We start from the raw sequence: 16,000 nt of genomic DNA on the forward strand, positions 1-16,000 counted from the left end.
GAAGTTCCTAACGTGTGTTTGAGTTACACCCGTTTGTAGGTATACTTGAAACCTCGTTCACAGGAATATAGGATGCGTATCGTTTTGACACAATTTTCATTCTCTTCTTAACTCGATCAATCCCCTTTCATCCACTAAGAACAGAAAAAACAGAAATTATATTAAAAAAACGATGTTCGCAAGCCCGCATTGCCAGGCTTGTGGGAAAGATGATTTCTACTTAGGGGGTTCACTATATGTAAATCCTCCATATAACATGCGTTCAAGGCCTAATTTATAAACCCACCTGTCATGTGTTAAATACAACGTATGAATAAAACACACCTTTTTCTAGTTCAATCTGTGTTTGTCCCCTTTGATTGGTACCCTGCTGTGTATGTTAAAAATGTACGAAAAACAATCCTTTCAATGGACTCACATGCATACATATTTGTGAGTGACCCCCTCCAGGATTTCTATTTGCTGCTGGACCAAAAGGTCGGACGTTCAAAACAAACCAATTTGTCTCTGCATAGATCATGGTTGTCCACCTATCGATATACAATGTCACCCTTCATACAAAACGAAAAAGATCCTAGACTCATAAACTGGCCATTAATACAATACAATATGCAAGTATTCGGTAATTTGTCTCAGCTGGACGGAGACCATATATATACACAAGACTCTGAGCCCAAGCTACCACAGTCTCTGCTGGTTGACATAATAAAGAAAATGCCAAAAATACAATACACAAAACGTACTGCCTGATGGGCGATGATTTTTCTTAGCATTTGCCATTCAAAATGAAGCAAATAGCACTCTCACGATCATCATCGTGCAGCAAGAAAAGGACTCTTTGAGTTAACTCAGAGAGTGCTTTCCTTGTTAACTCAGAGGTCCTTTCCTTGTGATAACAAAGAAAAGGACTCTCTTTGTTGCTGGGTGGAATGATTTAGCTGTTAATTCCATTGCTTTGCTCAGAGGCAGTCACAAAACTTTCAGACAAAACTGTCTGGGAAGCCACAATTTCAGTGTCACTACCCCTCAAAAAGTCATTGTTTTGTATAGCTTGAGAATCGCCAGCTCGAGGAGTCGTGGCAAGAGGCGTGTTACCACCTACGGCACTTTCCCCTAGTTGGCGCGATCCATTGAGGGACTGGCAATGAGGGCAGTAGTACGCAATGTATTGAAAGTCTTCTTTCCTTGCAAGACCTGAAAATGCAACATAAACACTATAAATGATGGTGATGCCGAGAGTACAGATTATACAGACAGACTATTTACACAGAGTATATAGGACTTGCAGCTCTATGTCTAACATCCAAGCTCATTTTGACTATGAAATGCCATATTCTTGACTGTTAGGCCAAGGCTTCTCTTTTACAATGTGGCAACTTGACTGTATAGCAGAGTGCTCTTACCATGGCACCTTATTGTGACGTAAAACCTTGGGGGGGTGCACCTTAGGAAATTTCTAGTGTAAAACATGTGTTCAAAAGGAGGGATATTTTAATTCATAGAAATTATTTACTTTTTAATAATTTTTCTTTACAGAAGGGGTTTTTAATCGAAGATTAGGAAAAAAAATCTGTAAGTCAAACACGAAAAAGGGGTCATTTTATTGCCTCAAAAGTACAGGGGTTTTTTTAATATCATTTGAATGCACGTGATATAGATGGTTTCTGATAAGTGCACCCCATGAGCGTAAACAAGCACCTATCCATTATAAGCAAGATAAAGGTTAGATAAATTTGTTTACCATTATGCATGTGGCAGGTTTTGCAAATCAAGGCGTAACATTGAGTAGGATCCTCTCCAACAAGCATGGCAGCAAGGCGAGCTAGCCAGCCTCCACCACCCCCACTACCATTCATCCTGCCTGTAGTTTGCTCCAACTCCATAATTTGTTCACCAGAATCGCCTCTTCTTAACCCACTCTCGTTAACTGCTGAGCCTGGAGGTAAAAAGGATTGCCCAGTGCTTGGTGAGGGCTGATGCTTAGTGCGTCGTCTCAACCCAGTTGCATCAAGGGGATCTGCACTTTGTCTGCGTCCCTCAAAGGAACCACGTCTACTCTCTTCAATGATGTTCGATTGCTCCAATGCTAAAGCCAGGCCTGCATCAGCTCCCAGCTTTGATGCCAGCACCCGGGCTGCTGCTTCTTTGGCTGCTGGATCCGAATCATATTTCTAGTTTTATTGAGCATACAAAAAGACTTTATCAAACTTCTAGACGTACTGAATGTTATTTTAGAAACATTGATCATCGATTAGGTCCTCACAATTTCAAAAAGTGAGAAACCTTCCAAAACATCTAAAATGTGAAAGTGAAGGTAACAGAGTAGGAAATGAAAAGTCTGAAGACAATGGAAAGTCAAAAGACTTTTTGCTCTATATATATGAAGAAGGGGCCTCCCTTGCATGCAATGTGTGTGTACACTTTCTTCCCTTTCCTTTCCCTAGCACTTTCTTCTTCTTAAGAGTTTCCATTATCTTTACTTTTCCCTTGAACTTTCCTTATCCTTAAGGGTCTCCTTCAGCATTGAGTATGAAAAAAAATCAAATTGGAATCCATTTAGGAGTAGTATTTTTCCTAAGCAGACTGCCACAGACCTTAATACAACCTTTGTCACTGAACACTAATACGGTACGATATTATAGCTCAAGATACACAGCCCAAGACACCATGTACTGTTGTATTACTACGATATGGTTTCATGTATGCTCTCGGGAAACTATTATGCTTAAGCATGAGAGAAATTCTTAATAAATTAAACAAAAGAGTGCCTTACATGAATCAGCTGTTGAGTAAGATAATAATTTGTTCTCTCCTTCAGCTCATCTATTTTGGCTTTCCTTTCATTACGAAGCCTGTCAAGTAATTTTTGATCCTTTCGCTCACCTGCATGAGCAAATCATTATTTTCTCACAAACAAGCAGGTTTTTGATAGCCCAATCTAGGAAATGCCTACTAAACACTGCAGTTCTGATGTCAAAAATTCTTTGTCAGGAAAGAACGCAGCTCTTTCAGGAACAACTTTACACTTGATATTGAAGAAAGGAGAAGATGGGAAGGGGAAAGTAAAGATGGAAGAATCTTGTCTTTTACTGGAAAGAGAAGCAGGAGAGGTAAATCCAAGAGATAGCAGTCAATCTCGAATCATATAGTTCAAATGTTACATTAGGATCATTGCATGTTGATCATTATTGCTCACTATGGATATAGCAGTGAAGATCAGAATACGTACGCATCCTGTAGTAGCTTGAGCAACTGGAGTACACTAAAGAAGCAAGAGCTGGAAAAGCAAAAACTGGTAAAACTCTAAGTGCCCTTGTTTGCCATGACAATTCAGGTGCTCTGGTCATAATCACTGCAATCCCCAACAGCAAAAGCTGCACAAGGCAAATAATTATAAAACACTGCATACACTTCAAAAGGTCAAACAATGACACACTCCGCTATCCAGTCCGTAACGTTAATTGACACAAACGGCTGAAAACTCAAAGCTCAAAGTGAATGCAAAGGAATAATTTAGTATATGATGCTCAGCAGCATTAGTGCCCTCTATTAACCAAGCTCCTGGACTTTGGCGGCGTTCAAAACAGGTAGAATTCAGGATCGGGGCAAGCGTCAGGTGGAACATGCTGCCTAGGAACGCTTCAAACAATTTTCCTGCAAGATTAGGCTGTTGTAATATTTCCCAGGTTACTGCAAAGGACACCTGAGCTCTCCCATAAAAGCAGCAAACCAAATCCTCTTGTGCCACAACCACCCTAACATTTGGACTAATGCATCATGGGACACAAACCCTCCACAAGCTGGGGGATTAACCCAAAAGCCCCGTGACATATATATATATATATATATATATATATATATATATATATATATATATATATATATATATACATATACATATAAATTTGTGGAACTTCTCAATATACCCCACATAAAAAAAGATCCCAATTTACCCTTGTATCATTTTGGGAAGGATATGCCCCAACTTTTGCATAGTCTAATCTTTATGACAATGGAGATCTATCTTTAAGTGTCTCAAACAAAACTACTCACCAATGACCTCACAAATAGAAATGATTAAAAATCTTTCAGCAAAAAGGGACTGTTGTCTTCTGCAAATATCTCCATCAAATCAAATTGTTGCCATTACTTACCTCAAGAACAACTGAATAAATGATAAGTCCCCTGGCAAGCCTTCGCCAAGTTTGAGATCGGCGCTTGAGGCGAGTGTGAGCTGCTGCCTCCTCTTTCGAAAGATGTTGAAGCCGCTTCTCAAAATCTTCATTGCTGCTGGTGTGAAAAAGAAATCCCAAGATGGAAAAACCGCTCCAAAATTTTCCAAGCAAGCTCCTCTTTGCCTCCTGCTGACTCTGTCTAGATGTTCCTACTGAATCAGGTTTTCCACTTTTGCTTGTCTCGTCTTCAGTACTGCTTGCAGCAGGTCCTGCAGCAGAACTCTTGCTGGACTCGTCTTCTGAACTACTTGAGGCCATACTTGGGTACTCCTGCTTGAAGGGATTACAAAACCTTGAAACCCTTCTCTCTCTCTCTCTCTCTCTTTTGTTAGCCTCTCTCTCTCTCTCTCTCTCTCTCTCATCACGCCATCTCTCTCTCTCTTTACCATGCTTTCGTTTAGGGTTTGTTGCTGTATTTTAGGGTTCGCGACTGTTTTTTTTTTTGTTTTTTTTTTTTTTTTTTTTTTGTTTTTTTTTTTTTTGGGGTTGTTGGACAGATCTGCGTTTTAGGGTTTGCTGCATTTTCTGCACTTTAGAAACATCAATCCTCTCTTCTCTCTCTCTCTCTCTCTCTCTCTCTCTCTCATGTCATCCCCAACCTCACCTATGGCAACAAGCAAACTCAAATATATGCTTCACTCCAAACGAATTTCCATCATTGAATTGGAAATGAAAGCATGGAGAAAAGAGATGGAAGATTGGAGGAACGCGAAGACCGTTTTCCTCCGAGAAAATGAAGAAAAGGAGAAGAGGTGGAAGGACGAGAAGGATCATCTTCTCAACAAGATCGCCACGTTGGAGAATAGCATTTTGGACCTCCACAAAGAAGTGTTGGAAACACGGTCAAAAAATGGGCTTGAAGAGGGGGAATTTCAGCCCTCTTTGAGGGAAGAAATTGACAACATCAATGAGGAGAAGAAGTCATGGGCCGCGGTCATATCCGAAACGCAAAAGAAAGTAGAGGAGGCCGAAAAATGGATTGAGGTTGCCAAGAAAGGGAAAGGTAAGGAAGCTCCTTGTACACCCACTCTTATCAACATGACCCTCGAAGAGGAACAAAGAAGGAGGGTGCGGGCTCTACATGTGAGGGTAACCGGCCTCAAGGACATAAACAATGTGGAAAAAGAGGTCACAAGCCTCACATCAATGATGGGGGTGGAGAAGCCTTCACACACAAAGGCATGGAGAGTGGGCAAGAAGAGTGAGGGCCCCGGAGAATCTTCAAAGGAAAGAGCTCTCATACTACGCTTCCCTTCATTGGAAGAGAAGAAGGAATTCTTGAGGAAGAGACCTACTCTCAAGAAGACAGGTATTTTCTTAGGCGATGACCTCACTCTCTCACAACTTGCGCATATGAGAGAAGTAATGCCCGAGATTCAAGCGGCAAGGGAGAAGGGGAAGATGGCCTTTTACAGAGATGGTCGGGTGGTGATTGTAGAGCGGCGCTCTACATGACGGTGCGAGACCTATGGGACCACATTGAGGATGGCGACTTGGAATTGTAATGGGTCTATGAGGTTGGATGTTGGTGCCTTTGAGGACAGTTTCAGAGACAAGGACATTGTTTTCTTTTCAGAGACTCACCAGGCCCCTGGCCAACTGTTGCCACCTGTGGTGGGATACAAATGGGAGACAGCCCACAGAACAGTCACGAGATCTGAGCATGGGAGTAGAGGTTCAGGAGGAGTAGCGGTGTTGTTTAGGGAGGAGCTACAGCCACTACTACATATTGTACGAAGAGATGATCAGGCTAGATACATGTGGGTGAGGCTGAGAGCTGACACAGGTCGATTTCTATATATTGCTATATGTTACTTCCCCCCCAGTACGTCAGTATATGCTGTATCCAGAGGGCAGTCGCCTTTCTCAATTCTAGATGATGATATATGGGAGTTTTCTAGGGATGGTGATATCATCCTCCTAGGAGACTTCAATGCTCGAACGGGCAACTGTCAGACAGTCTTCTACGACACCTCAGATGAGATGCTTAGAGAGTTGGATGTGGGTGAGCTGGGGTTTGACAGATGCTCACATGACAGAGAGCAGACTGAGTATGGGAGATACCTCACGGAGATGACGACTACACATGGGCTAGCCATACTTAATGGCTTACAGCGGTTTCCTGGAGCAGCAGGCTTCACATGCTTTCCACACACACATGGGGCCAGTACAGTGGACTATGTTATGACACAGCCGAGCTTTATTCCTTGTATTCAGGATTTCACGGTGGGAGCCAGACCAGTGGGCGTAGCAGTGGATCATGCTCTCTTGACACTGTCCGTATCTTTTCAGTTTAGTACAGCCCAGAAATCAGGAGGCAGGTCACACACCCGTTATACATTTACACCAGAGACTGACTCGGTTTATACAGAGGCGATCTGGGATCGTCTATGCACAGTTGCTCCAGGCCTCTCAGTAGAGGAGTGCACTACTTTATTGACTGAGACACTACATGATGCAGCATCAGAGGCATACCCACACACTCAACCGGATCGGAGGCGACATTCTGGGAGCATGCCCCAGAATAGTTGGTATGATGAGGAGTGCAGAGAGATGAGAGCCCAGCTTCAGAGGGATCTTCATTTAGGAGTCATCACCTACAGACAGTCGCGGATTGCTTTCCGGCGTCTTGTGCGAAAGAAGAAACGAGCTTACCTGGCCCAGATGGAGCGAGACTTGTATCAGTTGTTCTTGAGTAGAGACTCAGGCGAGGCATGGCGACTCTTCCATGAGCACTCCCCTCCCCCAGTGATTACTTCTCCTGATGTGTGGGGCCAGTATGCGACATCGTTATATACGGTTCCTGGGCAGGATCCCCTTCCAGATCCTACAGAGCCATGTCCACCTACGAGCACCTTCTTTACCACTGAGATGGTAAAGAGAGCCATTGACAGGATGAGGACCAGGAGGGCTTACGATCATGACGGTCTAGTAGCGGAGCACTTTATACATGCTAGGGATATGCTGATGGAGGTTCTTGCAGTGTTGTTCAATCGTGCCATGTGTGAGGGATTACCTGAGACTTGGAGGTTGTCTACTATTGTGCCTATATTCAAGGCAGGTGATCCTACAGAGCCTGGAAATTACCGCACTATTATGGTTGGACACACACTGGCACGATTGTATGCATCCATTATTGAGCAGCAGTTGAGTAACTGGGCAGAGGGTGAGGGTGTACGGGCAAAGGGACAGGCAGGTTTCAGGAGGGGTTTCTCCACTCTTGACCATATTCTGACACTCAGAGCTATCATTGAGGAGGGCAGGTCACATGGGAGACGGATTTATTGTAGCTTTGTGGATTTCCGCAAAGCATTTGACATGGTACCAAGAGCTCGACTGATGCGCAGACTGCAGGAGATGGGGGTGCCCACAGTGTTGATTTGGGGGATTATGGCTTTATACAGATCAGTGATGGGACATGTACGCACCCCAGAGGGGATATCTGACTTAGTTCACTCCACTATCGGGGTGAAACAGGGTTGCCCATTGTCTCCTACTCTATTTGGTATGTATGTTGATGAGGTGTCTGATTACATTGACAGAGAGGGTGATAGAGGTGCCCAGCTGGCAGGGACGTGGATCCCATTGTTGTTATATGCTGATGATATTGTCTTGATCTCTGACTCACCAGAGGGTATGCAGCGACAGTTGGATGCATTACACAGTTTTGCAGAGGATAGTGGATTGTCTGTAAACCTTGGTAAAACCAAGGTCATGGTGTTTAACACCACACCGCAGTGGATCAGGAGATCGGCACCGACCTTCACGTATGGTCAAGAGATTGTGGAGTATACAGATGCATACACTTACCTTGGGATAGTCTTCACTGGGCCGAGGTTTTCTTTGGGGAGAGCAGCAAAGACTAGACTGACCAGAGCTTATGCGGCCTTGGGAGGCTTGGAGAGGATGTGTTCGCAGGTTCAGTTCCAGGAACCTCGGACAAAGTTATGGCTCTTTGATACTTTAGTAGCCTCAGCTATGATGTATGGGGTACAGGTATGGGGACCTTCTGTAGGCCAGGATGGTTGGAGAGGTATGGAGAGGCCCTTGGTATCTATGATCTCCCGATTGATTAGAGCCAAGGCCTCCGTACCTCACGCGATCATTCGAGCAGAGCTAGCTGCCCCCCCCATGGAGATTGAGGCGCTTACCAGATCAGTGTCCTTTGTGCACAGCCTATGGGATACTACTAGAGACAGATATGCTAGATTGGCCCTTGAGTCTTCCAGACAGTTAGCTCTACAGGGGGACACTTCATGCTGGTATGCACAGATGACTTCATGGTTTCAGACGCATGGCTTCACCATGGACAGGTTGCCCCCTTTCCAGTATTCTCTTCAGGCACCCTCGCTGTCTCTTACACGGGTGGAGATCACTAGACTCATTCGTCAGGACCTGATCCAGCTCGACACCAGGAGGACATGGATAGAGCCGCCTCAGGAGTTGAGCACAAAGATGGCTTTCTATAGAGAGCATCTTCTCCACCTCACAGGAGATGGGTTTGTGATTCGACCCAGCTACATGGACACACATATGTCTCATGGTTTGCGTTGTGCCATTGGTCAGATACGCACATCCTCACATCAGCTCGAGATTGAGACTGGTAGATTCAGAGGGATACCAGCAGACAGCAGGATATGCCGATTATGCCAGAGAGAGCCAGAGACAGAGTTGCACTACATATGTCATTGCACAGTGTTCTATGAGATACGGGGGCGTTTCCACTGCTTATTCAGAGAGGGTTTTGGTCCTCTATCTAGGGTCATGAGTTATGAGGATCAGAGATGTCTTGGACTATATCTACTTGAGTTACACAGGTATAGAGACACTTTACTGGGGAGAGCTAGAGAGAGGCAGTCCCAGAGACACATTACAGATTTCTTTTCACTAGATATGGGACAGCCAGAGGAGCAGCCACCACTGCAGAGCTCGTCCCACACTCATTCGACCACTACTGGCACTCTCATCGACCGAGCATTGGAGCTACAGAGATACAGACGACCGCGACTGAGGAGAGGAGCTACACAGCATCGACGGAGACTACAACAGAAGATTCGAGCCATACTCTCTCGACATCCAGAGTGCAGATGAGGATGGATCCTCACCATTTCTTCCATCTTTGTTTCACACACTGTTACATCCAGTTTACCGGGTACCTATTGTATAAGCTGCTACACCCACGTAGTTTTAGATTGTAGTAGTAGTAGTAGTATTTTGTTCCACTTCTAGTTCTTTTCTAGTTCTTTTGTACCCAGACATGGTATTAGATTCACTATTTTGTAACTGATTGGTCTCATAGGTCATTTTGGCCTTTTGAAGACGTTAATATAACATTTCATTTCATTTCATTTCTCTCTCTCTCTCTCTCTCTCTCTCTCTCTCTCTCTCTCTCTCTCTCTCTCTCTCTCTCTCTCTCTCTCTCTCTCTCTCTCTCTCTCTCTCTCTCTCTCTCTCTATCTAAATACACACACACAAACACACACACACAAGAAACATGGGAAGATATACAATGAGATCATGGGGGGAAAATCTCAGATCAAACCAAAGCATACATACAAGGATAAAGATACTCTAATCAGGTGGTGAAATGATGTAGCTATCTGGATTGCGATCAAGTCTACATAAATCTGCCAACAGCTCTGTCCACCTAAGGCGATGTAGCGAAAACCACAAAGATCAGTGTTGTGTATCTCACTGATATACAGCATCTGTAGTGAAAACCTCCTGTAGCATCTCAGAAAAGCGAAGGCGAAAGATCGAACAAAAACACAGAGATAACCGCAATCTACACACTTGGCAACACTTCAACAATTCAAAAACACTCAAGTAAAAGAGAGAGAAGATGGGCAGAGTTCCAAGCCAAGACGTATTGGCCCCAAAGATTGACGCCCCTTTCGGTATTTTTTTATTATTAATATCGCAAGGTACAACTCCAGAGGGTCCAACTCTCTGTGAGACTCTACGTCCAGATGCACTCTGAGAAGTGGCCCTCAAGGCACTTATAAAGCGTACAAGGAATGCGAAAAGCAGAGCCCCAAAACTCTGCGTCCAGATGCTCTCTGAGCAGTGGCCCTCTAGGCACTTATTAAGCGTACAAGGGATGCGAAAAGCAGAGCCCCAAAAGCATAAGTTCTAAAAGCATTTAAACTCAAAAGCAATTGCTCCAAAAAGCTAGCGCTAAAAACTCTCAATTTCAGCCAGCGCAATTTGCGAAAATCCGTCCAGGCTGCCACGTCATCACTAGTGGGGCAAATTGCGAAAATTCCGTACAACAATGCCATGTCAACATGTCAGCGTGATTTACAAAAATCAGCTTCAAAGTTCAAGCTTTTGACTTTAGGGTTTTAGGCCCCTCAGCCAATGCTACATAAGGTGGGAGTGCCACGTTGCGGACTTGTCACATACCCCTCTCTTATAGAAGAGTAATCATCCTCGATTACACCTGCAAAACAGCTATAGGACGAAAACCTTCTTCAGTAGATACTGACTCTATGTACTCATGTACTAGAGTCCACAAGAACATACATCAAAGATCATGCCCTCTCTTAAAGAAGAGTAATCATCCTCGATTACACCTGCAAAACAACTATAGGACGAAAACCTTCTTCAGTAGATACTGACTCTATGTACTCATGTACTAGAGTCCACAAGAACATACATTCAAAGATCATGCAGTTCACAAATCACACACTTCGTTCACATTGAAAATAGTGTTTTCAATCATTTCAATCTAGTCATCTCGTGCGTCCAATAGTTTTAATGCACCTAGATCCATGTGTAGCTATCTCATCCCTCCAGAACTTTTGATGCGCTCACCACAGTATCCAATCATCTCATTCATATGAGAATCTCATTCGATCATTCAACATTCCTCATGCATCATCATCATTCATTCAAAACAAAATTCATGATTCTTATCTTGAATCGAAAAGTTATGGCAATCATTTGTAAACCGCTATCGCTCCCAATTGCTTTCAAATGCAAATTTGTCACCTTGTCATCCTCGATTTCACCTGTAAAACAGGTAAAATTTCAAGCAACAGGTTCACCTCGTTGCAAAAGAGTGGATGTCCACCTCCATGCTTCCAAATGCTTGCAGGTGAGTGTTCCTCGCTCCTATTACCTGTTATCTGTACACACATAACAAGATCTTCCAAAAACATTGATTTCACACAGGTTGACTCCTAAAAACCCTAATTTTTCAAAAGTATCGAAATTGAAATCTGTTAACATCAATGCGTAGGCTCATGGAGAGGATCAACTTTTCCTTCTATCGCATATCCATATTCTCAACCGTTGAAGAAATTTTTTTAAGGTCTCTGCAACACTGAAAAGCAGAAAAAAGCATGGTTTTTGAGCTTTTTAGGGCAAAAGAAACTCCGTTTTCTTCTTCTCCTCCTCCTCTCGTCCTTTCTTCTTCATCCAACTCCATAGCTTCCATCTGTAGTTTGACGTAGGATCGGTTTTCTCTTGAAAAAGGGGAAAGAATAGATAATTCCTGTAGAATCTCTCTGTTCTCCGTCAATTTTGTCGGGAATCGCACGGAAACACACAGATAACCCCAATCCACACTCTTGGCAACACTAGCAATTCAAAAACACTTCAATAAAAGAGAAAGAAGACGACATGGTGCGACGCAATTCCAAGCCAAGACGTATTGGCCCCAAAGACTAGCGCCCCTTTCAGTATTTCTTTATTATTAATGTCGCAAGGTACAACTCCCAAGGGTCCAACTCTCTCCGAGACTCTACGTCTAGATGCTCTCTGAGAAGTGGCCCTCTAGGCACTTATAAAGAGTACAAGCGATGCCAAAAGCAGAGCCCCAAAAGCATTTAAACTCAAAAGCAACTGCTCCAAAAAGCTAGCGTTAAAAACTCTCAATTTCAGCCAGCGCAATTTGCAGAAATCCATACAAGCTGCCACATCATCACCAACAGCACAAATTGCAGTGCCACGTCAACAGGTTGGCATGATTTACGAAAATCAGTTCCAGAGTTCAAGCTCTTGACTTTAGGGTTTTAGGCCCCTCGGTCAATGCTCCATAAGGTGGTAGTGCCATGTTACGACTTGTCATATGAAACCCCTAGGCCGTGTCTCCAAAATCATCCGCATCCACATTTGTTGCCGTTGTATCCCAAAAAAGGATGCAAATTTATAACACAGCCATATTGTAAGAGAGGCAAGAGGACCCACTCGTCGTCCATCTCAAATGCGAATGGGAGATACCAAGATGCACATCTATTTGATCAAACCAACTTCCGTATGGTCTCTGTCATAAACAACATCCCTTGTCCAAAAGGAGTCCTCATGTGAAACCTACACTCTGAACCTGATCATAAGAGCTCTCTCTAGACCAAGGAGAATGTGACATGTTCCTCACAACTGTATGGATTTCCGCGTTTTAGGTTGAGGCCAAGGGGCGCTAGATTTTGGAGACTATTGCTTTGGGGCTCATTGCTTTTCATGTAAATGCTTTTGGACATGCCAAGGGCCTTTATAAGTGTGCCCAGGGCCTCACTCTTGGCAGATTATCTTGGGAGCATCGCCAGTGATGTTAGACTTACACCACTCTGATGCTTCACAGATCTAGGGCATGCATGTACGGCTAGTGTACCTCCTGGCTAGCCACCCTTTGCATACGCCCAATTTGTCTAGGAGCCCTCATACTTCATTTATTTCTTGTTGGGTCGTGGAGGATTTTTCCAGGCTTTGCCCTACCTCCCCTTGGGCACCTATTTGTAAGGCCAGGGAGGTACCCACTTCCACACTATCTGATCATTGTGTATTGGGTCTTCTGCTTATGGTAGTCATGGGGGGCTGATCGCCCCCTCTTCGCCATATCTTGCGTTTGTGGTCTACTGTCTCCTCTCTCTGTCCCCTCTCTCACACTTCCGCACACGTGCACTCTCACACGGTATCAATCGCCAGCGTTGAGGCGCTTGGCTCTGGTTAACTTTCGGGGTGCTTGCCCTCATGGCAAGCAGCTCCCCGCCACCTCAACAGAGGCCCTCACGTTACATTTTCAAGCCCTCCCCCCGCCACCTCAGCAAGCCTTTTTAGGCGCCCCCACTTTTCTCTCAACTGCATCGGATACCCTCGGCCTGGATTTTCAACGCCCTAGAGCCTTGGAGCCTTGCAATTAATTCCATTCGTCTTCATTATCCCCCTCTCATAGACTAATTATTCAAGGCATATCTCACACACACACATACACACACACACACATCCACACACACTAAAAGCAAGCAAACGAGGCAAGGGTTTGGAAATGAAGTTTTTTTTAAAAACTTTCATTTGTAAAACTTCTTCCTCTCTCTCTCTCTCTCTCTCTCTCTCTCTCTCTCACTCACACACACACACACACACACACACACACACCTTTGATGATGCTGCCATGTTCCTCTCTATCTCTCACACACATCCACACCTCTCCATGTATTTGTATATGAATTCCCATGCTTACATATCCTAATGAAGCTTGATATAGTTTGCTCATGCCCCATTTGATTTGGCTCGAGGAGATTGAATTAAGATCGAAATTATCTAACCACAATGCAAAATGTGCAAGTTCCATCGCCCAGTGCCTTTAATGCTAGTGTTTTGCATTGGACACTTATGCATGACGAGCGATCAAAATATAAGGTCATGCGCCAAGCAATTATCCTATGGTCACTTGTTGACGACTTTGTTCAAGGTGAGGGCAAGATCAAAGGCTATGACACGGTCTTCAACAAATACACGCACCATCGTCGCCATCCTGATAAAATCAAGAGGTTGCTCAATGATGCGTGGATTGAAACCTAAGTGTGTTATGGTTATCAAAATTTTATTGTAGTCAAGTTGTAATCAAGCTTGGGATGTTCTAAACAAGTGATCTGAGTATGCAATGCCTTGATGTGTCCATCCATCATAGAGGAATGAATTTGCAAGGGCTTGATTACAACTTGACTACAATAAACTTTTGATAACCATAACACAGTTACACTATGTTTTCAATCAACGCATCACTCTCTTGATTTTATCAGGATGGCGACGATGGTGCGTGTATTTGTTGAAGACCGTGTCATAGCCTTCGATCTTGCCCTCACCTTGAACAAAGTCGTCAACACGTGACCATGGGATAATTGCTTGGCGCATGACCTTATATTTTGATTGCTCGTCATGCATAAGCGTCCAATGCAAAATACTAGCATTAAAGGCAACGGGCGACGGAACTTGCACATTTTGCATTGTGGTTATGACATGCAAATAATGTCTCAATAGCAATCTTTCGTGCTATGTTAAGAATGTCGAGAATGGAGAGGAAATCATCTCTCGTTGTGGGATGGTGGGGATCTGATGTGATCAAAGTATGCAATGCCTTGATGTGTCCATCCATCACTTGCGAGGGAGTAAACCCTCGTCGAAGAAGATTACACACCCATAGCTTCTTCTACTTAGAGACCCAAGGAGAAGATAACACTTCGGAACATGACATACCAAATCCTCTTTATCACTGTGATGGGGATTAATGTATGATATCACACCAAGGCTATGGTCGCGATGTAGACGGCTGATGGTGAAATGGCATTGACATCCTCGTTTGGTGAGTCCTTTGTTGCGTCGTCTCCTCGTTTTTTTGCTTGTGCCGATGTTGCGGTTTCATGCTTTGCAATAGAAGGTTCCGTGTGCGATCGTTCATCGAGAGGACCATAGGCACACTATCCTCGTTTTTGATGCGCATCACAATGGCGTACCTATAGCTTGGATATTGTCATCTAGCGCTACACTAGAGGTGACGAGCTTGTGGCTTTCCAAGTTTAGAAATGGAATGTTAGATTACCACAAGTGTTGGGAGCCTGCCGCTTTCATGTTAGATGATGCAGAGACAGAAATAAGTGCTATTAGGTATGAAAGTGAGAATATTTGCAAACAATCTTTTTTTATATGATGCCAAAAAAGTTTTGGTATTACGACAGGGAGGTTTTCAATGTTCCAATCTACTTATGCTTGTGGCGTGTGCGACGATGTTGGTTCAAGCACCTTGTTAGGAAGGTACAAAGGTGGCCAACAAGGGCTTCGATGTTCCGTACCTTGGGGCTCATCATACACATGCGAGGACCCTCCAGCACGACAGAGATGGAAGCACGAGAACGTGCGCAAGAAATGGTAGATTCATTCCTCCAAGATTTCCAAAAGGAAGAGGCCTTCATCAATTACTTCAAAACATGTTGGCTTCCAAAAATTGGTACATACACAATCTTATGTACAGTAAATAGCTTTTATTTGTGTATTTATCTTACGCGCCATGTTGGTTTTGCCTGCAGACATGTGGGTGCATCTAGGACACTCCCACACTCAGGACGGGATACAAATGGGGCAATTGAGACCTATCATGGTGTATTGAAGACCAAATTTCTAGGAAGTTCAAAGAAGATGGTTGGACGTAGAATCGATTGGCTGGTTCACAAGCTGACCTCCGCTACTCTGCCTTTTTATTGGTACGTACAAATGACGAAAGACTAGGGGTTTGTGCGCAATAATGCAATTGAGAGTATTGTAGAGAATTCTTATGAAAGAGCGATGAAAATTCCTGACAGCCATGTCTCCATAATTTCTATGGAGGAGGATTCACATGTACTTCTGCAAAATGGCTCAAACCCACAAGTGGTGCATATTGTATACAATCCTAACAGTGTTTGGGCTTGTTGCACATGTGCTTGGTCAAAGGAGGGAAATATATGTAAGCATCAAATAAAAGTGATGCTTATGTTAGGTGTTTCAAC

General features: G+C 43.8%; 1 protein-coding gene across 1 annotated transcript in view; it reads right to left on the reverse strand.

Moving 5' to 3' along the window:
* Positions 1-577: 577 nt before the first annotated feature.
* The window catches only part of LOC147446209 (uncharacterized protein At2g24330-like), a 42,629-nt gene continuing 27,206 nt past the window's right edge, over positions 578-16,000 (reverse strand). Inside the window, exons 2-6 of the mRNA XM_086525471.1 lie at positions 4,155-4,505; positions 3,230-3,374; positions 2,774-2,883; positions 1,742-2,171; positions 578-1,194 (exon numbers count right to left, since the gene is read on the reverse strand). Coding sequence (XP_086381597.1) covers positions 935-1,194; positions 1,742-2,171; positions 2,774-2,883; positions 3,230-3,374; positions 4,155-4,493 — 1,284 coding nt within the window. The 5' untranslated portion in view covers positions 4,494-4,505 and the 3' untranslated portion in view covers positions 578-934. The remainder of the gene's footprint in view (positions 1,195-1,741; positions 2,172-2,773; positions 2,884-3,229; positions 3,375-4,154; positions 4,506-16,000) is intronic.

This window comes from Adiantum capillus-veneris, chromosome 12, assembly GCF_014529385.1.
Source record: "Adiantum capillus-veneris isolate H3 chromosome 12, ASM1452938v2, whole genome shotgun sequence".
In the NCBI taxonomy this organism is placed as follows: domain Eukaryota; kingdom Viridiplantae; phylum Streptophyta; class Polypodiopsida; order Polypodiales; family Pteridaceae; genus Adiantum; species Adiantum capillus-veneris.